The following is a 24839-nucleotide window of genomic DNA, read 5'->3' as shown; positions in this document are numbered from 1 at the left end:
CCACGTTCCCACCACTGCTACAGGCAAACAACCCTGGAATACATATGCTGGTGCACTTTTCCTAAGCATAGTCGGTGGCAGAGCAATTAATGCTTGCATATAAACCTGATAGAGATCCCCCAGATGCATAATGGCAGGAAAGGGCGCAGGACTCACCAGTATTTCCCAAACGTGGTAAGGTACCACCCGCGGCATCCCTTTTCTTAGGTAGTACACAGACGAGCATTCTAAACATTGATGTATTTGCCAATATAACTACAACTAATACTGGCATAATTGCTAGGGCGAGGCTGTTAAAAATCAAGCGCTAGATGAAGGTAAAGCCATAAACACGCAACCTGGTGGAGAAACTGGAGGATTGTGTGGCCGGTGTCGGTGGGCGAAGGCGGGCACGGAGAGGACCTCACCCACCTCCACGGAGCCCCGCCTCTGCCGCAGGTAACCCTAACCCAAAACGCCATTTAGAGGTAGCGTCAGGGGACGGGCAAGGACCCGTGGGCTCTCCGCCGCCTGCCGCCTCTCCCAGACCCCACAGATAGAGCGCAGCAGCAGCCGCAGAGCCCAGCCGGAACACCGGAAGCCATGGCCAACTCCTTTGAAACTGATTGGCTGCTGCTTTGACCGGCTCACGCGTCGCGTCGTGCTCTTCCTGTCGCGCCTGCGCGCTGTCACTACAGAGCAGCAGCATGGAGGATCCAGAATCGTTGGGCTTCGAACACATGGGCCTGGACCACCGGCTCCTACAGGTACCGGGGAGGGCTGAGGAGCCGAACCGACGGTGGATGGGAGCGGTGGCAGGGCAGCACGCCGCCTGAGCCGTCCCTTGTCTCTCCTAGGCCGTCACTGATCTGGGCTGGTCGCGACCCACGTTGATCCAGGAGAAGGCCATCCCGCTGGCGCTGGAGGGGAAGGACCTCCTGGCTCGCGCCCGCACCGGTTCCGGGAAGACCGCCGCTTATGCCATTCCTATGCTACAGCTGCTGCTCCACAGGAAGGCGGTGAGTCGGGGGAGAGGCCCCAAAGGCCGAGAAAGGGAAATGCAGGCGTTTGAGTTCCGTTGTGCCCTCTTTGAAGGCTGTGCCGGCCACCCTCACGCACCCGTCTTCCCCAAGAGCCGGGTTTTCTTTGAATCTCTTACACATGAAGGCTGGTCTAAGAGAACCTAATGATTTTCTGGTAAACGCTCTGAACTGGGATTCAGGTTACTTGGGTTCTAGTCCAGGCTTTGCGACCATTATTCTTTGTACTCAGTTCAGTCTCTAGGTCGTGTCTGACTCCGCGACACCTGGACTGCAGCAAGCCAAGCTTCCCTATCCATCACCAACTCCCGGAGCTTACTCAAACTCATGTCCATGGAATCGGTGATGCCATTCAACCATTTCATCCTCTGTCATCCCCTTCTCCCACCTTCAGTCTTTCCCGGCATCAGGGTCTTTTCCAATGAGTCAGTTCTTCACATCAGGTGGCCGAAGTATTGGAGTTTCAGCTTCAGTATCAGTCCTTCCAATGAACATTCAGGACTGATTTCCTTTAGGATGGACTAGTTTGGTCTCCTGTCTGGCTGCTCCAGATCCTAGTTGAGGCATCTTCCTTCTTCCTTACGTCATGTGGGAATCCTTAGTAGTGCCATGTGGACTCTTAGTTGTGGCGGGCAGGATCTAGTTCCCTGACCAGGGATTGAACCTGAGCCTATTGGGAGCACAGAGTCTTAGCTACTGGACCACCAGAGAAGTAACTGGTGGTTCACCAGTAACTGGCACGTTTTAAGTAACTTTGTAACAATAAAGTAAGTTATCCTTTTTGAGTTCAGTGCCTGGGGAAAGGGCCTTGTTATCTACATTCAGAGATGGGTGAAGTAAGTGAAGGGGTGATCAAAACACAACTAGATTGTTGTGTTGAAGTCATAGTACGTGATCAGATTGCCTGGAGGAGGTAGAGAAAAGCATCCGGTGGCCATGATGATAACTGACTGGCTGAAGTCTTTAATTCTTGCAGACAGGCCCCGTGGTGGAGCAGGCTGTGAGAGCCCTTGTCCTTGTGCCGACTAAGGAGCTGGCGAGGCAGGCCCAATCCATGATTCAGCAACTGGCTGCCTATTGTGCTCGAGACATCCGGGTGGCCAATGTCTCAGCTGCTGAAGACTCAGCCTCTCAGAGGTGGGTTAGAACACCAGGGCTGTGAGGGAATGAATCTGCACTGGAATGTGGGATGGGGTTTGTGTGCAGCAAAAACGAGATCTGATTTGGGGTGAGGTCCCAGCTGCTACCTTCTACTTAATACTGAGGTGTTGCCTATCTACAGAGCTGTGCTGATGGAGAAGCCTGATGTGGTGGTGGGGACTCCATCCCGCATATTAAACCACTTGCAGCAAGACAACTTGAAGCTTCGAGACTCCATGGAGCTGCTGGTGGTCGATGAGGCTGATCTTCTTTTCTCCTTTGGCTTTGAGGAGGAACTGAAGAGTCTTCTCTGGTAAGGAGAAAGGGTGGTGAATACACAGTAGGGCCTGGAGCGAGGGGGCCAGTTCAGCTGCCCCTGTTAGAGGCCTTAGAATGGAGTTTGATGGGGCTCTGTTTCATTTTAGTCACTTGCCCCGGATTTACCAGGCTTTTCTGATGTCAGCTACTTTTAATGAGGATGTGCAAGCACTTAAGGAGCTGGTACTACATAACCCGGTAAGGGCCCCGTGGGACCATCGGGAGACTCAAAGGACTCGCTCCTGCCTTCTCAAAGGAACCCTTTGTTATTTGGGGTGGGAAACTCCTCGTTTAGTATTCCTGGTTCTGAGGCACTAGAAGTCCGATGTTGTTAGGCACTCCTGTATCCTCCAACCTAAAGTCACTATGTAGTCCCAGGTATCTACTGGTTTCAAACCATGCTTTGCCTAAAGGCCTGATCAGGGACCCCCAAAGGGCAGAAAGGGTGCTCTGAGTGACACGATCAAAATTCTCCCCTTATGTGAACTTTACTCTTCAAAAAGGTTGCTACTGTAGGGGTTTCTTCTCACTCTAGTCATTTACAGTGTGTTTCACTTTGATTTGTGCCCCAAATTGTGTGTAGTTTTGTGTCTTTTGTAAACTGCAGTAGTTAGTATACTTTGAATTCTGACAGTACACAGTTGGAAGGGACCCAGGGCACCCTCCACTAACACACCAGCGCTGTGGTTGGCAAGCCAGCGGCTTGCAGTAGCATTTCTGTCTTCTCTTTTTTTCCTGACCACAGGCCTGTCCTCCCCTAGGTTACCCTCAAGTTACAGGAGTCCCAGCTACCAGGGCCAGACCAGTTACAGCAGTTTCAGGTGGTCTGTGAGACTGAGGAAGACAAATTTCTGTTGCTGTATGCCCTGCTCAAGCTGTCGTTGATTCGGGGAAAGTCTCTGCTCTTTGTCAACACTCTGGAGCGGAGTTACCGGCTGCGCCTATTCCTGGAGCAATTCAGCATCCCCGCCTGTGTGCTCAATGGAGAGCTTCCACTACGCTCCAGGTGTGCCGACTCCCATGTCTCGGTTGAACGTGAAGATGGAAAAGGGGAGACACAGTCGCTCTTCCTGTTTCTTAAGTGCTTAGTGGATTGAGGGCCCCAGGCTTGACTGATCCTCAATGACTATCTCTCACAACTCTGCAATACCAACTATAACTCCATCTTCACTTGACGAGATTGAGGCACAAAGATTAAGTTGGGGAAGAATTGAAGAAGAGGGAAGAGTCAGAAAGATGACCGTTATGACCAGGCGGAGGGTGGAGGAGAGACCTCCAGTGCTCTTAGGTCTGACTTTCTTCTGCTCTTGGGCCACAGGTGCCACATCATCTCGCAGTTCAACCAAGGCTTCTACGACTGCGTCATAGCAACAGATGCTGAAGTCCTGGGGCCTCCAGTCAAGGGCAAGCATCGGGGCAAAGGACCCAAGCGGGACAAGTGAGTCCACTTTTATCTCTCAGCCCTTGCTAGGGAGAGCCACCTTTCAGAAGACTGGGAAACCAGCATGTGGGGGCAGGGAGTAAAGGGCGCACAGGCCTGTACTTCATGGGCAGCATGAACGGCCATACTGCCTGACTTGTTGGCGTGCTGTCATCCTGTGAGGAACGTGGCTCAGCCTCCACTAGCTGTGACTTGCAGGAAGGATCTTTCTTCGGGAGAAAGGGAGCCACCAGTCTCTGTCTGCCTCTTGGGTGGCTGGCTTGGAGTGGTTTTCGGGTTGCCCTGTGGGCAATGAGTTCCAGGGTTTGGCTGCCCCCACTACCCTAGCTCCAGTTATAGTGTTTAAGAATCTTACTCAGAGGAGTGTCTTGTAATTCCATACCAGGCTTTGTTGAGCGATCATGCTGATTAAATAAGTTTGAGAACATGGCCTCTGAGGAGAGGAGGGCTCAGTTTGAGGTTGGCATGTTTTCTTACAGGGCTTCAGATCCGGAGGCAGGCGTGGCGCGGGGCATAGACTTCCACCACGTGTGTGCTGTGCTCAACTTTGATCTCCCCCCCACCCCCGAGGCCTACATACACAGGGCTGGAAGGTAGGAGAACTGAGGCGTAGTGGACTGGGCACCTGGACTGTGGGCACACTGTGGGACACACAGCCAGAGACACGGGCTGGGTTGTCTCTCCTTGCAGGACGGCACGTGCCAACAACCCCGGCATAGTCTTGACCTTCGTGCTGCCCACAGAGCAGTCTCAGCTGGGCAAGATCGAGGAGCTTCTCAGTGGAGGTAAGAGCCCCGCCCTCACTGACCTGAGAGAGGGCCAGGCTTCTGTCGTGAGACTTTAAACTTCAAGGTCTGGTGCTCCTTAGTGCTCTGTGGCTGTCATTGCATATACTTTGTGGCTAGAGTGGCCTCAGAGTAGGAGAGTAGGTGAGTGGGCAGGTCCTAAGGCTGAGAGATATGACAGGACCTGGGACGTGGGAACAGGAAGCTGCCCTGGCTGCAGCAGGGTGGATCCCCTGTCGTGAACTGTCCATGAGACCCAGGGTTTTTTGCTGCACGTCTGCATTGTGGGAAAGAGTGGGCTAGATCCCCGGCTGCCTCACCTCAGGGAGCAGACCTGGGAGGTTCTGAGCAGAAGGCCTGCATAGACCCTGCCCAAGCCTTCAGTCTGCAGGACCCTCACTGCAGTCTTCTCTGCAGACAGTGGGGCCCCTGTCCTGCTCCCTTACCAGTTCCACATGGAGGAGATCGAGGGCTTCCGCTACCGCTGCAGGGTGAGTGGGGCCCTGTAGGGATGTGGGTACTTGGGGCTCCTCTAGGACCCACAGTCAGGCCCTTGTTGCTCAGCACCCTGGCAGGAGGGCGGGCTCAGGCAGCCCTGCCATGTTGACCTTTGATGTCTGCCCCCAGGATGCCATGCGCTCAGTGACTAAACAAGCCATCCGTGAGGCAAGGCTGAAGGAGATCAAAGAGGAGCTCCTGCACTCAGAGAAGCTCAAAGTAAGGGACTGTGGTCGGGGTGGGTGGGCAAAGAGGAGGCTTCAGGGCATCGCCCATCCTGGAGGCCAGCGGCAAAGCTGTGAGTGTGAGAGGCAGTGAGTTGGGCAGCAGACCGTGCCTTTAGCAGGTCATGGGGAGGAAACAGGCCAAGAGTGAGTAAGGACGCCAGCTGTCCTGCTGGGAGGTGAATTGGCCGAGTTTCTGAGGTGGACAGTGGCTGTGTCCATCAGAAGCACAACTTCTGAGGTTTATTCTCTTGACACAGTAGTAAGAGTTGTGTAAGGTCACAACTGTATGGGTGCCTGTGTTCCGTTATGATTCCCAAGGTGGAAACACTAGGGAGTCCACCCTGGGGATGCAGTAAACTGAGTCAGGTGCATTCATGCAGCATGCATTACACAGAAAAGGAGGAGGCAGCTGTTTATGTGTCAGTTAGAAGGTGCACGGCCATGGAGTGATTCCCGGTGAGGAGAGGGTGGCGTGCTCCTAACTGCCCCCACCGAATAGGGAGTGAGAACGGGGACACATGCCTGAGCTGCCTCTGGGAGGGGGCCCCAGTGACAAGGCAGTGGGAAATCTCAGCCTTAACAATTGGAACACAGGCTACCTGTTCAAAAACTCCCCCGTAATAAAAAAAAAAACAAACCCATTAAATTACAAAAGGAGGACCGACCATGCAGTGCCTGCTTTTCTCCCTTGCCAGACATACTTTGAAGACAATCCCAGGGACCTCCAGTTGCTGCGGCACGACCTGCCCTTACACCCCGCTGTGGTAAAGCCTCACCTGGGCAACGTCCCTGACTACCTGGGTGAGCAGGGCTGGGGGCGGGCTGCGCATTCATCCCTGGGCTGCTGTGCACTGGGGTGACACAACCATGGGATCTGGGCAGTGAGCATGTACACAGACATAACTCTGCACAGTCCCCCTGGGTAGGTGTTGCTCTCTCTGTGGGGGAGACAGGAAACCAGCACTCTGCCTTCAAGGAGACAGCACTCTGCCCCTTCAAGGCCAGGGGTCTCACACCTAGAACCTGGTCCTGTGAAAGAGCGAGCCAGTACCTGGCCAAGCAGCCTCCTGTGTGTAGAAGGGAGTGACTGGGTATGGTGTGGGAGTCGCGAGTAGGAGACAGTGCTACTTGTGCTGGAGGAGGCTTAGGGTTAGTGACCAGGCCAAGCTGGGCTTGGGTGTCTGAGTCCAGAACGTTTGACCGGGGACACCGGGGGTGGGAAATAGAGAATAGACCTGCCTGAGCCTTGTGGGGATGAGGGATATTGGGATCACAGTTATGAGGTCAAGGATGGACCCCAAGAGGGACTTCCCTGGTGGTTCAGTGGTTAAGACTCTGAACAGGGAACATGGGTTTGATGTTTAATCCCTGGCCAGGGAACTAAGATCCCACATCCTTCATGCTGCATGGCACAGCCAAGAAAAGAATGGATCCCAAGAGTGGTTTCTATGGTGTAGATGAGGCCAAAACCCAGCTGATGTGTTCAGGAGCCTTGCTCCCTTTGCACCTGGTAATGATACTCCTTGTGTCTTTGGTAACGGGTATGTGTGGGTTTTATGCTGAAGATGTTTAGTGGATTAAGGAAGCAGAGAGGTGAGTGCAGGCCCATTTTCCTGGTACCCCTGTGGATTAGCGTAAGCTGGTGGATATGGCAAGGAGAACCTCAAGCAAGTGGATGGGAAAGATCCAGGAGAGATGGGAAAATGCCAGAGAGATGGGGCCAGGTTCCCCAGGAAGTGAACTGTAAGGGATACCAACCAAGGTCGTGGTGTGAGGACTGAGGAGGGGGAGAGGGGAGGAGGGGGTGTGATCTTGGGTGGCTTTTGGGTGGTCTGTGTGGCAGCTTGAAGTGGGATCCCAGTTCCCTGAGTGGGAATTGAACTTAGACCACAGCGGTGAAGGCGCTGTATCCTAACCATACTAGACCACCCAGAGACTTCTGGCTGGGAGCAGGGCGCTGGCTCTTGCCTGGTTTGAAGAAAGAATTTGGGAAAAAGTTAAACAACAACAAAAAAGACAAGTGAAGTGTTTATTAGGAGAGAAGAGAGATGTGGAGAAAGGATGGGTGGACTGCGAGAGAAGTAGCCATGAGCTTTTTTTTTTTTTTAATTTATTTATTCTTGGTTGCTCTGAGTCTTCATTGCGTTTTCTTGGGCTTTCTCTAGTTGCGGCGAGTGCGGGCTACTCTTCATTTCAGTGTGTGGGCTTCTTGTTGCCACGGCTTCTGTTTTTGTGGGGCACCATGGACTTAGTTGCCTCACGGTCCATGGGATCTTTCAGAACCAGGAATTGAACCTGTGTCCCCTGTATTGGCAGATGGACTCTTAACCACTGGACCACCAGGGAAGTCCCTTTCGGGCTGGTTTAGACCACTTATGTGGAGGCAGATTTTCATCTGGCCAGTCACCTTGCATTATGTGGCCCCGAGTCCATATCAGGTCTGACTCAGGGCCCTCCTGGATGTGCAAGCGCGTCTTTTAGACAAGGTGAATCCCAGTGCCAGGCTTTTCGGAGGCTGGCAGACCTTATGGTCTAGTGCCCCCTCCCCTGAGGAACCTTTTTGTGCTGGCATAGTCTGGGAGGTCTCCTTGACCCCATGAATGAAGAGTACATGGTCTCCTTAATTTCTTACCTAGGCAGGGCTTGCTTAGCTCCTTTCTGTTATTGCTGTTCCCATTATCTTGAAGTGTCCGCAGGAGACAAAGTCCAGCTACTTACACTGTTCCTGTTGTTATTTTTATTTTCAAAGTGTTAACAGGAAACTAGTTGTAAATGTTTAACCTGGGGCCCATCTGTCTCCTGCCTTAGAAGGGAATCCCATCCTCTCTGTCACACAGAAGCAGTCATTGCCCCAAACCTTTGGCCTTTAGGGGTTGGGGTGACGTGGGAGGGTGTGGTGGTGTGGTGCTCAGAGGCCTGTCAGGACCTGTGTGGCCTGGCTGGAGGGGACCCTGAGCTATGCCCTGGGTCGGTGAGAGGCCAGAGGCCAGGGGTCATGTAGCAGGTCCCGAGCAGTGATGGGGGCACCTGATAGGTGAGGAGGGGTATGGGAGGAAGGACCATGGAGGAAGGAATTATATGAAGGCTGCTTTTCTATTTTAGCAGCATTTTCTTTCTTAATTTTCCTTCTGTTGTTTCATACTTACTGTGACACATACTGTAGAGACATGTTTTAGTGGACATCCCTGGGGACAGCGGTGTGAACCTAGATAGTCGTGTGTTCTTAGGATTGCAGTGAGGATCAGAGTGCCAGGCCCTGGGTCAGGAGGGGAGAGCACGCTGGGAGCCACTGGAGGTGGAGCCGGCGGGAGAGGGGGTGGGAGCAGGCACACAGGGCGGCGGGGGCAGCCGCTGAGCCCGCCGTCTCTTCCAGTTCCTCCTGCTCTGCGCGGCCTCGTCCACCCTCACAAGAAGCGGAAGAAGCCCCTCGCCTCTAAGAAGACCAAGGTATGTCCCCTGGGGCCTTGGTGATGGCTGCAGGCCCCCTCCCCAATCTGGTTTCCTTGTCACCAGGGTGTGCTTGGTGTGCTTGCCCCTTGTCCTCAGGGGGGAGGAAGGAGAATCGGCCCCAGACCCCTGGCTGCTGGCCAGAGTTGCGGGAGCCGGGGCTTTCCCTTGGCCATCATGAGCAGCTTCCAGAGCAAGGGAGAACCTGCTGTCCTGGCCCCACCGCCCTCCTCGTCCTCCATGCTGCAGGAGGAGGAAGGTGGGCGCCTGCGGTGCTGGAAGCAGCACCTGTCCTTGGCTCATGGCCTGCAGGGCCTGCCAAGTAGCAGTACCACCCACTTCTCCGAGTCTGTCTCGTTATGTGCAGACAGACGTCTGCTCCCCACAGTCAACTGGTAACTTTGCCCCCACAGAAGGCAAAGACACAGAACCCACTGCGAAGCTTCAAGCACAGAGGAGAGAAATGCAGACCCACAGCAGCACCCTCCTGAGGTTGTTCAGGCAGCCTTGGCTGCCTTCCCAGGCTCTCCCCAGGCTGGAGTGTGGAGCAGGCCTCCCTGCTGGAGGAAGCTTAATTCTCAGACTGGATGGACTGGATTCGGGGCAGACGGAACTGTGGCCCTCCAGACAGATGGCCAGGCTGGTGCTTTGCCCATAACAACAGAATAAAGATTCTAGCTGCCCTAGTTTGTGCCTCCTGCCTGTAGGAAGGAGCCATCGAAACATTGGGAATCAGAAACCACTTCCAGGAAGCAGCACCTGGCTCTTTGCCTGCTGTGCGCAGTGTCTCCTTGGCCAGAAGAGGTCAGCCTTGCAGCGCTGCAACCTGGAGCCCTCAGGCCCGGAGACACCTGCTGGCATCTGGCTCTCTGGCCTTACCACCAGCTGCTCCTGTGGGCTTTCTCTCTGGGATCAGGCTGACGCCTCCCTTCTCTGAAGCTGGGAACGACTTTTTGCCTCCTGGAAAGATGGGCCTGCCTGATGACACCTCTTTCTCCATGGCACGTTGTAAATTCAGCCTTCTACTCCCTCAGGCAGCCAGGGACAGCTGTCTCTGCTCCTGAACTGCTCTGCTCTGTTTGGCACACTTGTGTGTGTGTGTGTGTTTAATTAATTAATTAATTTGGCAGCAATGAGTCTTAGTTGCGGCATGTGTGATCTTTTTTCATTGTGGCATGTGAGACCTAGTTCTTCCTGACCAGGCATCAAACCTGGACCCCCTGCATTGGGAGCATGGAATCTTAGCCACTGGACCACCAGAAAAGTCCCACCTGGGTGTGTTCTAAGTGCATGAGTGACAGTGTGACACGCACATGCCCTGTCCATTTGCTCTCAGCCCACCTGCAAGGTTCTGACGGGAGGGTCCCAGCTCATGTCTGGGCCTCCCAGCTGCTGTCTGGAGGAGGGGGATGCTGCTGATGACTGTGTCCTTTATTGTGCCCGCTTATCACAGTGTTACCGTCATCCACTTACCAGGCCTCACAAGGCCCAGCTGGCGAGAATACTTAGTGGAAGAGGGTCAGCAGGGTTGGCAGGGGAGCTAGGAAAGAATTGGGAAGAAAGTTGGAAGTGCTTGAGTATTTCATTCCAACAGAACCAGGTAGTGGTACCAGCACAAGCTGGTCTGCACAGTGAGGGGAGCCTGGGTCTTTGGCTGCTGTTAGCGGGTGGTGGGCCCTCAGGTTTAGGGTCTCCACGTTTCTGCCATCCTGAGAATTTCTAGGGAGTCAAGGTGCATGTGGTGGGGATTGCCGCTCAGGTGGGATTATCAGTGAGTGAAACAGCAGCCAGTACATTGCCACCGGGTTCCTGAAGCCTGCCATGGCTCGGGCACCTTAAGGAGATGAGCTAATGGAGCTGAACAAAGATGGCAACTTAGCATTTGTTGGGTCCCACAACTGCACCAAGAGCCTCATGAGTGTCACTGCCTTGTTGAAGGGCCCAAGCTTGGAGAGCTTCCTGTACCCCTGCCTGGCAGCTGGCTGCAGACCTCCGCACCTGCTGTGTGAGGCAGGCATGGCCCTGGGAACCCAAGAGCCTGGGACATTGAGGCGGCAGTCTGCTCAAATGGTGTGCCAACCTTGTTCCTCTGAGCCTGCCACCTCCTGGCGTCCCAGCCAATGAACTTAATGTTGAGTCTGCGCAGATGCAGGAGAGTGGGCGCCTTGGGTTTCTCCAGTGATGTTTCTTTTCAGAGGGGCCTCTGCTGGTGGGGTGCATTCCTGTCTGGGAACAGAGCTGGGGCCTGTTGGCCACATGCTAGATGCAAGCTGTGTGCTGAGACTCGCGCTGAGTGTTCTACCAACATCGGGGCTGCTCCCGAGTTCTGGGTGGGGCGGTTGAGGCTCAGAACTCACCTGGCAACAGGTCACAGGGTGGGTGAAGAGGACAGGATTTGGACAGCACAGGCCTGCTCTGGTGTCCCAGGCTGGCCCGCTGTCCACCCCCATGAAGGAGTAGCCTGCTCTCACCAGCTTGGGAGTGGGTGCCATCCTAGGCACTTCACATAACCCTGTTTATATAACCCACGCTTGGCTGGAACAGGCCCTGGCACTTGGTGGAATCTGAATTGGGCCTGGTCAAGAGAATGGTGTGTTCCTGTGGCCTGGAACTGCAGATTAAAGGTGTGTAGACGTCTCATACAATCACACAGCCCTGGGAGGAGGCTGTGCTCTCCACTTACACACAGGGAAACGGGCTCTCAGGGGTTGAACTTGTCTATCTGATACCAAAACCTCTGCCCTTGATAAGTGTGTCCAAAATAGAATGGAACAGGCCATGGGACATGGGCATGCACGTGATAAGTGAGCTGAGTTTGGAAGGAAAGAGGTCACTGAACAATAGATAATCTCGGCAGGTTTCCAGCAGGTTCCAGGCTGGCTGATGTACAGGGCTCATGGCAAAGGGATCAGCAGAATGCAGGGAAGTTCCACACCTCTGGCTGGCACAATCCCACCCACACATAGGCTTGAATGGCTATTGTGTTCCTGGCTCTGTGCTCAGACCTAGGAGAGATGGACAGAGCCCAGTCCCTGCATGCGAGGAGCTTTAGAGGAGTTGAAAACCAAACTTTCAGTGCATCCCAACTTCCCCAAGCTGCAGACTCCACGAAGCATCTGTCTGCTCCGCTATCACTTGGGGCTGCCAGGTGTAGACGCTGGGCTGGAGGCAGGAGGGAGTGGGTAGTGCCCTCTGGCCAGGCGCACTTGTGGCTAGATCATCTCCCTTCTGGGACGCCCAGGTGCCAGGAGGGTTACCTGGGGCCTCACCCTATTAGAGGAGTCAGGTGAGACTGGAAGGGGGGTTGGGGACAGTGAAAGTGCTCCAGGGGGGAGGGTGCCTGGGCATGTTTGGGGATAAAAAGAAAACCAGAGATCATCACTGAAACAGGGAAAAACTGAAAAACTAAACTGATGTCTTTTATTTAAAATTTTTTTTATGTTTTGGCTGTGCCACGCAGCACATGGGATCTTAGTTTCCCGGCCAGGAATCAAACCCACATCGCTTGCATTGAAAGTGTGGAGTCTTAACCACTAGACCACTAGGAAAGTTCCTGAATTATTTTTAAAGGACGATACAGCTACATATTAAACATTCAAAAGGTGCTGGTGGATTTGAAGCAGGGGAACACCCTGATCAGATAGCTGAGTAGCCATGGTGATAACACTGGGGCAACAGAGTGTCCCTAGAAACCTCTGGACCCAGAGCACAAACCAATTCAAGTGCATTTCCTATTTCAGCTAATTCTCTCCCCCATCTGTTGAGGATCAGTGACTCAGCATTTGGGGAATTAGTTGGTCTCGGGACTTTGGTCTGTAGGAGCAGTTTCTGCTGGAGGCAACGCCAATTAAGTTGAATTTGTGCCAGGAGGTGCCCCTGCCAAATGCCTCTTTCCCCCAGAAAAAAGCCTTGGGGTGTCCTGGCTGCCAGTGGGGCTGGGAGCTGCTTCTCGTTTGTTTGCCACAGTGATTTTTCTGTGGAAAAGGAAGTGATCCTTCTGGGCAGGAACAGGTGCCTCTGCCCAGCCTCCCATGGTGTGCCAGGCACCTCGCTGGGCAGAGTCAACCTCATTGAACCTCAGAACCTCTTCAGAGCTTGAGTGACTGTCCATGAGTCCATTCACAAGGCCAGTGAGAAGCAGCGAGATTAACATGGCATGGCTGAGCTAGAGAGCGTGGGCATGTCGAAGGCCTTCAACCCTAAGAACTGCCTTTGTGGCACCTGAGCTCGGCCAGCCTGACCTCCAGGGAGGCATCTCACCTTTCTTGGCCTCTTCTGGGGTCTCAGCTGTAAGTGCAGGTAGAAAGTACCCCCTCTGAGTGTCTGTGTGTGTGACATGTGCCAAGGAGGCCAGGCAGCCTGGGAGCCCTCCCCGCACCACTGTGCCTGGCTCTGTGTCGGCCTCTGGGTCCCGTGGGGTGGCTCTGCTCACAGCACCCTCAAACTTAAATGCACACCTGGATCACAGAGTCTTCTTCTCGGAAGGCAGGTTTCATCCAGCTGGCTTGGGGCAGGGCCAGAGATTCTGTATTTCTAACAACCTCCCTCCTGAGGGAGCCTGATGCTGTGGGATCCCAGACCAGCCCTTAAGAGGCAAGCTTTAATGTCCACACACCCATCCCATTTTAAAGATTGGAAAACTGAGGTTCAGAGAGAATAAGTAGGCAGCTTAGGGCTGCCCAGTTAAGTGGCAGAGTGGGAGGGTGCTCAGATCAGTGGGCTCTACTTTGGAACCTAAGGCTCAGCCCTGCCCTGTCCCTTCTCTGAGTCTGACCTTGATCTGTGAGGTGCAGTGATGAAGCCTATAACTTTCTAACCTAAGTATATCCCATGCAATGTTTATGACATACTAAAACATTATTAGCTGCTTCTTTGAAATTTAAATCCCACTGGTCAGGACTTCCTTGGGGGTCCAGCTGTTAAGACTCCATGCTTCCAATGCAGGGATGCAGGGGCTTGGGTTCTGTCCCTGGTCGGGGAACTAAGATCCCACATGCTGTGTGGCCTGGTCAAAGTTAAAAAAAAAATCTCCCTGGGTGTCTTCCTCCATATTTACTAAATTTGACAGCCCTGGAGTGTGAAACCTTTCTGGCCTGGACATGGCCTCCTCCAGGAAGACTGTCTGACTTCCGGCCTGGGCTGGGCATTTTTTTCTCAGTATGTCTCTAATACTGCCCTTGACCTCATTAGGGTTTTCTCTAACCCCTTGTCTCTACCCTGGCCTGGGAGCTCTTGGAGGCAGGCACCATGCTGAGTTGTCAGTGGGTTCCTGGGCTCAGGAACTGGGACTCACAGGTGTTGATAAAAGCTTTTCCCCTGAGAGTGTCCCTGGTCCCTTGGGGGTCATTCATTTTCATAACCCTCTCTCCTCTCCAACTGAGGCTCTTGAGCACTATTTCCATTTAAAAGTGAAAGGAAGGATGTGCCAAGCAGGCTGCACTCTGCTGCCCTACCCGAAGGGCTGGACACTCCCTTCGAGTCACCTCTGTGACTCAAGGTGGAGACTGGGCTGTGGGCCTGGGCCATCCTTCGTGTGAACCCGCAGGCCTTCCCTGCCTCAGCAGTGGGCTGGGGAAACAGGCTCCCAAGATGCCGATAGCTTCCCTGCAGGGGATGGGGACAAAGGACCAGACAGCCTTGAGCTTTCTGGCTTCCACACCAGTGCATCCAGACCGCGACTGAGTTGCAGGGAAAGATTGTCTCATACGTTCACTGAAATACATAGATTGGACCCTTATATGTTCAATATCTTCCAGGAACCAGGAACTCAGCTTCCAAGAGCAAAACACAAACATAAGGCAACCGAGAAGCCAAGTGGTGTGATGGCGGGAGCATATGGCCAGCCTGCATGGGCCGGGGATTGTGGGCAAAGTCCCCACCGCGATGGAGAATTCCATGCAAGCTGTGAAGGACAGGCAGGTTTGGGGAGGACTTGGAGGGGGTTTTGTGGCATCACAGCTGAGCTGGGGGAAAGGGACCCACAGCACATTTGCAAAGCAGTGAGCAGGTTAGCTGGCTTAGCAAAGGCTGCACAGGGCTGTAGTTCTCAACTGGGGTGATTTGCCCCAACGGGGCCTCTGGCAAGGAGTGGAGACAGTTTAAATCATCACATGTGGGAGTGGTGGATGCTCCTGGCATCTAGGGGGTTGAAGCTAGGGATGCTCTTAAATCCTACAGAGCCCAGGGCAGCTCCCGCATTGAAGAGTTATCAGGCTCAAAACGTCCATGGAGTCCTGCAAGCAACAATAGGGGAGGGCATGCTGAGAACCAGGTGGGAGAGAGCAGGGGCTTCTAGGCATATTACTCAGGAGTGCATATAGCTGCAGTAAGAGAAACTCCAGGATAAGGATGTGAATGAACAAGGGTTAGAATAACTGGATGACTGTGGACTTGGAGCAACATCACTGCCGTACCATTATGGATCCTGATTCTTCCATCTTCCTGCCCTGCTATCTTTCTTTTTTTGTAATTGTGGTAAAGGATACATAACATAAACTTGATCATCTTAATCATTTTAAGTGTATGATCTACATTGCTGAAAGGTGAAGTATATGAAGTAAATTCACATTGTTGTGGATTCACTACTATCCACCTCCAAAACTTTTTCACCTCCCCAAACTGAAACTCTATACCCATTAAATGATAACTTCCAACCCACTGTAGGAGCTCCTGGAAACCACCATTCTATTTTTTTGTCTCTAGGAGTTTGACCACTCTAGGGTCCTCATATATGTGGAATCATACAGTATTTGTCCTTTTGTGTCTGGCTTATTTCATTTAGCTTAATATCTTTGAGTTTCATCCATGTAGTAGCATGTATCAGAATTTCATTCCTTTTTTGTGGCTGAATAATATTCCAAGCCTGTATATGCCACATTTTATCCATTCACCTGTTGATGGGTGCTTGGGTTGTTTCCACCTTTGGGCTGTTGTGAATAGTGCAGCAATGAACATTGGTGTACAACTATTCCTGCTTTCAATTCTTTCCGAGTTGATTTCTTTGTAATGACACATTTTGATTCTGTTCTTGTTTTCTCTTGTTTATAGTGTATAGCTGCGTTTTTTGGTAGATAGCACAGACATTACATATAAATCCTAAAATCAGTCAGTCAGTTCAGTCACTCAGTCGTGTCCGACTCTTTGCGACCCCATGAATCGCAGCACGCCAGGCCTCCCTGTCCATCACCAACTCCTGGAGTCCACCCAAACCCATTTCCATTGAGTTGGTGATGCCATCCAACCATCTCATCCTCTGTCGTTCCCTTCTCCTCCTGCCCTCAATCTTTCCCAGCATCAGGGGCTTTTCAAATGAGTTAGCTCTCAAATCCTAAAATACAACTATCTAATCTGAATTGATGATAACAATGTCAAAGAATACAAAGCTCTATTCCTATACAACTTCATCTTCACTTTATATTACTGATGTCACAAATAACATCTTCTTACAGTGTTTGACCAATACAAATCAAATTATAATTTCCATGAATTTGTCTTTTAAATCATGTAGCAAATTTAAAAATATAGTTACAAACCAAAGTTGCAACAATACTGGCTTCTATATTTGCACATATATTTACTTTACCAGAGACCTATATTTCTTTAAGTATCTTTGAGTTCTGTGTCCTTTCATTTCAACCTGAAGAACTCCCTTTAGTATTTCATGTAGGGCAGATCTAGTGGTAATGAACTCTTTCAGCTTTTATTTAGGAGTTTCTTAATTTCTTCCTTATTATTGAAGGGTAATTATGATATATATAGTATTATTGATGTTACTTTCTTTCAGGACTTTAAACAAGTAATACCTACTGCCTCTGGCTTCCAAAGTTTCTGATGAGAAATCACTTTATAATCTTACTGAAGCAAATTTATACATGATGCGTCACTTCTCTCTTGCTGCCTTCAAGGTTATCTCTTTGTCTTTGGCCTTTGACAGTTGATTATATATAGTGTACCCTGGTATGGATCTCTTTATGTTTATTCTACTTGAAGCAATGATTTATATCTTTGAGAAAATCTGGGAAGTTTTTGGCCATTATTTCTTCAAATACTCTTTCTTCCCTTTTCTCTCTACTCTTCCTTGGACTCCCATAATATATATGTTGCTTTGCTTGATAGTGTCCTAAAGTCTCATAGTCTTGTCAGTTTTGTCTCAAGCTTTTTTATTTCTGTTCTGTATTCAAGTCCACTGATCATTTCTTCTGCTTACTTACATCTGCTGTTGAACCCTTCTAATGGATTTTTCATTTCAGTTATTATACTTCAAGCTTCAGAATTTCCTTTTGGTTTCTTTTTAGATTTTCTCTTTGTTGATATTATAATTTTGTCAATACATTTTTTCCTAATTTCCTTTAGTTCTTTGTACCTTCACTCGCACCCCCCCATTGCCTTCTTGAATATATTTTTTAAGAAACTAAACGTTTAAAAATATTTAATTATTTGGCTGCACTGGATCTTAGTTGTAGGATGGGTATCTTTGATCTTCGTTGAAGCATGTAAAATGTTTAGTTGCACCATTTGAATTCTTAGTTATGATATGTGGGACCTAGTTTCTTGACCAGAGATCGAACCCAGGCTCTCTGCATTGGGAGCACAGAGTTTTAACTACAGGTTCACCAGGGAATTCCCCAAAATAGACTTTAAATAAAAAAGTTTACAAGAGACAAAGAAGAACCTTGTATATTAATAAAAGATTCAATATAAGAAAAATAATTTTATATAAACATTTATGCACCTGATGGCAGACCATCAAAATCTATGAAGCAGAACTTGACAGAATTAAAGTGAGAAACAAAGTTCTACAATAATAGTAGGAGAGTTCAATATCTCACTCTCAATAGTAAGGAAATAGAGGACTTGAACAACATGTTAAACCAACTAGATCTAACAGGCAAATACAGCACACTCTGCCCAACAACAACACAATACACACTCTTTAAAATTCACAGTTTTTTTCAAATACAATGGAATTAGGTCACAAAGTCTCAACATTTGAAAAGATAGATATAATGTGATATATATCCTCTGATCAAAACTGAATGAATTTAGAAATAAATAATAGAAGGAAAACTGGAAAATTTGTAAACTTGTGGAAACTGTACTTAATTTTTAAACTCTTAAACAATCAATCACTCAAAAAACAAATCACAAGAGAAATTAGAAAATAATTAGAGATGAATGAAATGAAAACACAATATACTAAAACCCATGTGATGCAGTGAAAGTGGTGTTAAGAAGGTATTTATAGTTGTAAACAAGAAAGATTGCAAATTGATAGTCTAACTTTACAACATAAAGAATTAGAGAAAGAGGAACAAACTAAACCCAAAGCTAGCAGGAGGGAGGAAATAATGAAGATTAGAGCAGAGATAAATGAAATGAAGAATAGAAAAACTGTATAGAAAATTAATGAAATTAGAAATTGGTTCTTTAAAAGCATCAACAAAATTGACAAACATTGGTTAGAATCAAGAAAAGGAAGAGGGAAGACTGCAATTATAAAATTTTAAAAATGTAACTGGGGACATTACTACAAATTCTACAGAAATAAAGTATAAGAGAGTACAGTGAACAATTCAGATCAGATCAGATCAGTCGCTCAGTCGTGTCCAACTCTTTGCAACCCCATGAATCGCAGCACACCAGGCCTCCCTGTCCATCACCAACTCCTGGAGTTCACTGAGACTCAACGTCCATCGAGTCAGTGATGCCATCCAGCCATCTCACCCTCTGTTGTCCCCTTCTCCTCTTGCCCCCAATCCCCCCTAGCATCAGAGTCTTTTCCAATGAGTCAACTCTTCACATGAGGTGGCCAAAGTACTGGAGTTTCAGCTTTAGCATCATTCCTTCCAAAGAAATCCCAGGGCTGATCTCCTTCAGAATGGACTGGTTGGATCTCCCTGCAGTCCAAGGGACTCTCAGGAGTCTTCTCCAACACCACACTTCAAAAGCATCAATTCTTCGGCGCTCAGTCTTCTTTATAGTCCAACTCTCACATCCATACACGACCACAGGAAAAACCATAGCCTTGACTAGATGAACCTTTGTTGGCAAGGTAATGTCTCTGCTTTTGAACATGCTATCTAGGTTGGTCATAACTTTCCTTCCAAGGAGTAAGCGTCTTTTAATTTCATGGCTGCAGTCACCATCTGTAGTGATTTTGGAGCCCAGAAAAATAAAGTCTGCCACTGTTTCCACTGTTTCCCCATCTATTTCCCATGAAGTGATGGGACCGGATGCCATGATCTTCGTTTTCTGAATGTTGAGCTTTAAGCCAACTTTTTCACTCTCCACTTTCACTTTCATCAAGAGGCTTTTGAGTTCCTCTTCACTTTCTGCCATAAGGGTGGTGTCATCTGCATATCTGAGGTTATTGATATTTCTCCCGGCAATCTTGATTCCAGCTTGTGCTTCCTCCAGCCCAGCGTTTCTCATGATGTGAACAATTGCATGCCAACAAATTAGAGAAATATAAAATGAACAAATTCCTAGAAACACAAAATTTACCAAGAATAAATTATAAAGAAACAGATCATCTGAATAGACCTAAAACTAGTAAGCAGATTGAAGCATAATAAAATATCTCCTAATAAAGAAAAGTTCTGGACCTGACAGCTTCACTGGTGAATTGTACCAGACATTTTAAGAATGAACACTAATACTCCTCAAATTCTTCCAAAAAATCAAAGAGGAAGGAACATTTTCCAATTCATTCTATGAGAACAGCATTGCCCTGACACCAAAGCCAGACAAAGGTAGAAGATAAAACTACAGAACAATATCCCTCATGAAAACTGAGGCAAAAATCATCAACAAAATATGAGCAAACAGAATTCAGCAGCGTGTTAAAAAAAATTATACAGCATGACCAAGTGAGAGTTACTTGTTAAATGGAAAAATGTTTCAACATACTAAAATCAATCAATTTAATATGCCACATCAACGAAATGAAGGGAAATAAACCCACTGTATCATCTCAATTGATGCAGGAAAGAATTTCACAAAATCCAATATGTTTTCATGATTTAAAAAGAAAACACTCAGTAAATGAGGACTAGAAGGAATACTTCATCACAATAAAGGTCATATATGGAAAAACCCACAGCCAACAGTGTACTCAGTGATGAAAGACTGAAAGCTTTTTCTCTAAGGTCAGAAACATGGCAAGGATACTCACTTTAATCACTTCTTTTCAACATAGTTCTGGCAGTTCTAGTCAAAGTAATTAGGCAAGAAAAAGAAATAAAAGGCATCCAGATTGGAAAGGAAGAAGTAAAATGATCACTGTTTGCAGATAATATGATCTTATATGTAGAAAACCCTAAAGATTACACAAAAATACTTGTTAGAACTTAATAAATGAATTCAGTAAAGTTGCAGTATACAAAGTCAACCCATAATCTCCATACATGACACAATTCTGTACACACAATTCCATCTATAATGGCATCAAAAAGAATGCAATACCAAGGAATTACCTTCTTTAGTAAAAAGGAGGTGAAAGACTCATACACCGAAAACAACAAAACATCACTGAAAGAAATTGAAGATGATGTAAATAAATTGAAAAACTTCCAGTGTTCATGGGTTGGAAGACAATATTGTTAAGGTGTCGATACTATCCAGAGCAATGTACGGATCCAGTGCAATTTGTATCAAAAGTCCAATGATAGCTTTCACAGAAAGAGAAAAACACACCCTAAAATTTATATTGGAACCTCAACAGCTAAAACAATTTTGACAAAGAACAGAGACAGAGCACTTACACTTCCTGATTTAAAGAATTATCACAAAACTATGTAAGCAAAGCAACATAGTATTGGCATAAAGCCAGAGAATAGAATAGAATAGAAAAGAAAGCTCAGAAATAAACACCTGCATGTATGGTCAAATGATTTTTTGATAAGAAGACCAAGACCATTCAATGGAAAAACTGTCCATTCCCCCATTGTCCATTCGGGGGAATGGACAGTCTTTTCAACACATGCTGGGAAAATTAGATATCCCCTTACAAAAGAAAGACGTCAGACCCACACTAATACCATATACGCAAGAGACCAAAGACCTAAACTTCAGAGCTGAAAAACTACAAAACTCTTAGAATAAAATATAGGACAAAGTTTTTATAACACTGGAGTTGGCAATGATTCCTTGGGTGTGACACTAGCAGCACACTTAGCAAAAGGAAGAGTAAACAAAATTGACGTCATGAAAACTAACTTTTTGCATCAAAAGTCACTGTCAACATAGTAAAAATACAACCCACAGGATGGGAGAAAACATTTGCAAATGATATATCTGACAAAAGATTAACATGCAGAATATAGAAAGAGCTCTTAAAACTCAACATCAAAAAACAAAACAAAAAAACAACCTATTTAAAAAATTGGTGAAGGACTTGAATAGATGTTTCTCCAAAGAAAATATATGAATGACTAATTAGTATATGAAAAGATGCTCATAAAGGAATTGAAAATCAAAACTACAACGGGATACCACCTCACACCCATTTAGGATGGGTACTATCAAAAAACCAGAAAATCACAGGCGTTGGCAAAGAAATGGACAAATTAGAACACTTGTGCACTGTTGGTGGTAACATAAAATGGTATAGCTGCTGTGGAAAAAGGTATGGTGGGTCCTCAAAAAATAAAAAATAGAACTGCCATATGGTCCCATAATTCCATGTCTAGGTATATTCTCCAAAGAACTGAAGCAGAGTCTGGAAGAGATGTTGTACATCCGTGTTCACAGTAGCATTATTCATAATAGCCCAAAAGTGGAAGCAAGTGTCCTTTGACGGATGGGTAAGCAAAATATGGGTGTATACACACAAGGACTGTTATTCAGTCTTAATAAAGAAGGAAATTTTGCAATATGTTATAAGATAGATGAATCTTGAGGACATTGTGTTAAGGAAAATAGACCAGTAACAAAAAGACAAACACTGTATGATTCTACTCATATAAGGTAGTTAGAGTAGTCAGATTTATAAAGGCAGAAAGAATGGTGGTTGCCAGAGGCTGGGAGGAGGGGAAGATTGGGTGCCAATGTTTCATGATATCGAAGTTCAGTTTTACAGGGTGAAATGAGTTAAGAGGATAAATGATGTTGATGGTAGCACTTATTTATATTTAATGTATTTAATACCTCTGAACTGTACACTTAAAAATGGTTAGATGGTAAATTTTGTTATGTGTATTTCATGGACCATAAAAAAGGTATACACACTACTCGGCCATGAAAAAGAAGGAAATCATGCCATTTGCAGCAACATGGATGCAACTAGAGATGATCATACTAAGTGAAGTCAGAAAGACAAATATCATATGATATCACTCAAATGTGGAATCTAAAATGATGGCACACGTGAACCCATGTATAAAATAGAAACAGATTCACAGACAGATAATAGACTTGTGGTTGCCAAGGGGAGAGGCAGAGGGATGCACCGGGAGTTCGGGGTTAGCAGATGTAAACTATGACATTTAGAATGGATGAACAAGGTTCTAATGTATAGCGCAGGAAACTATATCTAACCTCCTGTGATAAGCCACAATGGAAGAGAATATATATATATATATGTGTGTGTGTGTGTGTGTCGAAGAAGGCAATGGCACCCCACTCCAGTACTCTTGCCTGGAAAATCCCATGGATGGAGGAGCCTGGAAGGCTGTAGTCCATGGGGTCGCTGAGGGTTGAACACGACTGAGTGACTTCACTTTCACTTTTCGCTTTCATGCATTGGAGAAGGAAATGGCAACCCATTCCAGTGTTCTTGCCTGGAGAATCCCAGGGACGGGGAAGCCTGGTGGGCTGCCGTCTATGGGGTCGCACAGAGTCGGACACGACTGAAGCGACTTAGCATAGCATGTGTGTGTGTATAACTGAGTCACTTTGCTATACAGCAGAGATTGTCACAACATTGCAAATCAACTATACTTCAGTAGGAAAAATAAAAGCACAAAGAGCTGTGGTTTTCAGCAGTTTGGATTTGGGGAGAGGGAAGGATGAATAGGTAGAGCATACCAAGGGGATTTTTAGGCCAAGACACTATTCTGTATAATATTATGGTGGTGGATACATGTCATTATACATTTGTCAAATCCCATAGAATGTGCAATACCAAGAGGGAACTCGAAGGTGAACTATGGACTTCAGTGAATAATAATATGTCAATATTAGCTCATTGATCGCAACAAATGTGCCATACATTAATGCCGGATGTTGATAATAGATGAAACTTTTGAAGGGATAAAGGGGCATCTGGGAACTGATACCTTCTGCTTAGTTAAAAACATTTTTTTTAATTAAAAGATTTATAAAGCTGTGTTTGCTTGGTTTTTCTGTAAACATAAGACTGCTCAAAAATTAATTTTTTTTTAAAAGAAGTCTTCACATTGGGCAGAACAGGATCACGGGACCACTGCTGGTTGCAAAGGAGGCTGGGAGAGCAGGGAATAGCATCTTTCACCTGGACTATAAACACAGCCCTTCACCAAATAGAATCAGGATCTGATGGCAAAGATGAAAGCTCCACAAGATGACCAGGCTTGAAATCTTAACCTGCAGGCTGGTTACCCCCAGGAGCCAGAAATTACCAAAGGCTGTTCACATCCCTGCTAGTCAGAGCATAGCACACGTACCTATCCAGGTGCCACGGCCTGGACCAGTGACCAGTAGAGCATTGCAGTCATACCTTGACCTCTCAGCCCAGACTGTAGACCCTCTGCAGGCTCCTGGGATGCACAGCGGCCAGTCAGTGAGGGGAGCTGAGTTAGCCAGGCATCCCTGACCATAGGAGGGCCGTCCTTGCCACCTCCTGAGCTTAGGGATGGTGTTCAGTTCCAGTTCTCTCTCTGCTACTGCTCAAACATATTCAATCCCCTTAGTAATAAAGGAAAATTGAAAATGAGGCATCTTTCTACAGTTATTAAATGTGTAAATCTTGATAACAGATCGAACAGATCGATGAGGCTAGTGATTTGGCATTTTTGATTTTTGCTGGTGTCAGTGAGAAGAATCACAGACCTGGGGAAATTCATGGGTGTCTACCATCACCAGACACCAACCAGAACCAATCAGCACTGATCAGTAATTATCAGGATAATTACTCAATATATCCTAGATTAGATTAGCCCAAGGAGAAAGCTGGTGAACTCTGTGTGCTTAGGGTTGTAAACTTGGTACTCTTTAACACTCCAATCTCATCTCTAGAATCCCGGATTAAGGAAGGTAAACATGAAATAGAGGAAACAGAGTTAGGCAAGAAGATAGTCACCCAAAACTTGTTTATTGGAAGCAGCCTGACCTTTGGCACGAGGAAAGCAGACGATCCATCACTGTGGGACACAACCCAGTGACACATGTGCTAGTCAGAGAGTAAAGGAAGCGTTGAGTCTGTGTTAAAAGTCAGGAGATAAAGTGGGATACAGGAGTGTACAGGAACTGTGGTCACAACTGAAGTCTGTGCCCCAGGGCATGACCTCAGAGACCCCACATGCACAGGGAGCCTGGTGGTGCGTCTGTGGCTGAGCGTTTTCCTCTGTAACTCAGAACTGGCTGGTACTGCTCTCACCCTGTGCGTGTCTCAGAGAAGACTGCAGATACCGTACATCTGGGCTCCGTCTCTATGGGCCTCCCCCTGGGAACGAACTAGATCGAGGGGGTGTGCCTGGGGGCTCCACACATGGCAGGGGGGGGGCCTGAGACTGAATCTGCAGGGAGTGTCCTCAACCAGCAACCAAAGAAAATGATGGACAAGCCCACACCCTCTGGGGCAGTCTCCCCGCCATTTCCCAGCGGATCTCTGTGGGCATACAGATGCCCACATGGGAGCCTACTCTTTTTTTTTTTTTTTTTTTTGACTGTAAAGCATAGCGTGTGGGATCTTAGTTCCCTGACTAGGGATTGAACCTATGCCCCCTGCAATGGACGTGCAGAGTCTTAACCACTGGACCACCAGGGA

At 47.8% G+C, this 24839-nt stretch overlaps 1 protein-coding gene and 1 non-coding gene across 2 annotated transcripts; one reads left to right on the top strand and one right to left on the bottom strand.

The window, feature by feature from the left end:
* Window positions 1-620: 620 nt before the first annotated feature.
* DDX56 (DEAD-box helicase 56) lies at window positions 621-10012 on the top strand. The gene is made up of 14 exons (XM_005899404.2): window positions 621-746; window positions 837-998; window positions 1996-2156; window positions 2302-2472; window positions 2585-2675; window positions 3239-3483; window positions 3796-3915; window positions 4398-4511; window positions 4609-4703; window positions 5121-5194; window positions 5331-5420; window positions 6124-6229; window positions 8802-8875; window positions 9289-10012. Exons 1-14 carry the CDS (start codon window positions 687-689, stop codon window positions 9364-9366), a joined length of 1641 nt encoding a protein of 546 aa, XP_005899466.1. The 5' UTR covers window positions 621-686; the 3' UTR covers window positions 9367-10012.
* Window positions 10013-24766: 14754 nt separating this feature from the next.
* Window positions 24767-24839, bottom strand: TRNAG-UCC (transfer RNA glycine (anticodon UCC)). Its single transcript has one exon. It is a non-coding gene; the product is annotated as a tRNA-Gly (tRNA).

This window comes from Bos mutus, chromosome 4 (genome assembly GCF_027580195.1).
Source record: "Bos mutus isolate GX-2022 chromosome 4, NWIPB_WYAK_1.1, whole genome shotgun sequence".
Taxonomy (NCBI): Eukaryota; Metazoa; Chordata; class Mammalia; order Artiodactyla; family Bovidae; genus Bos; species Bos mutus.
This window is presented reverse-complemented; position numbering and strand designations above follow the sequence as displayed.

Coding starts and splice junctions, on each gene's coding strand:
- DDX56 (XM_005899404.2), top strand. CDS start 687: ATGGAGGATCCAGAATCGTTGGGCTTCGAACACATGGGCCTGGACCAC. Junction 747..836: donor TGGACCACCGGCTCCTACAG/GTACCGGGGAGG, acceptor TGTCTCTCCTAG/GCCGTCACTGATCTGGGCTG. Junction 8,876..9,288: donor TCGCCTCTAAGAAGACCAAG/GTATGTCCCCTG, acceptor TTGCCCCCACAG/AAGGCAAAGACACAGAACCC.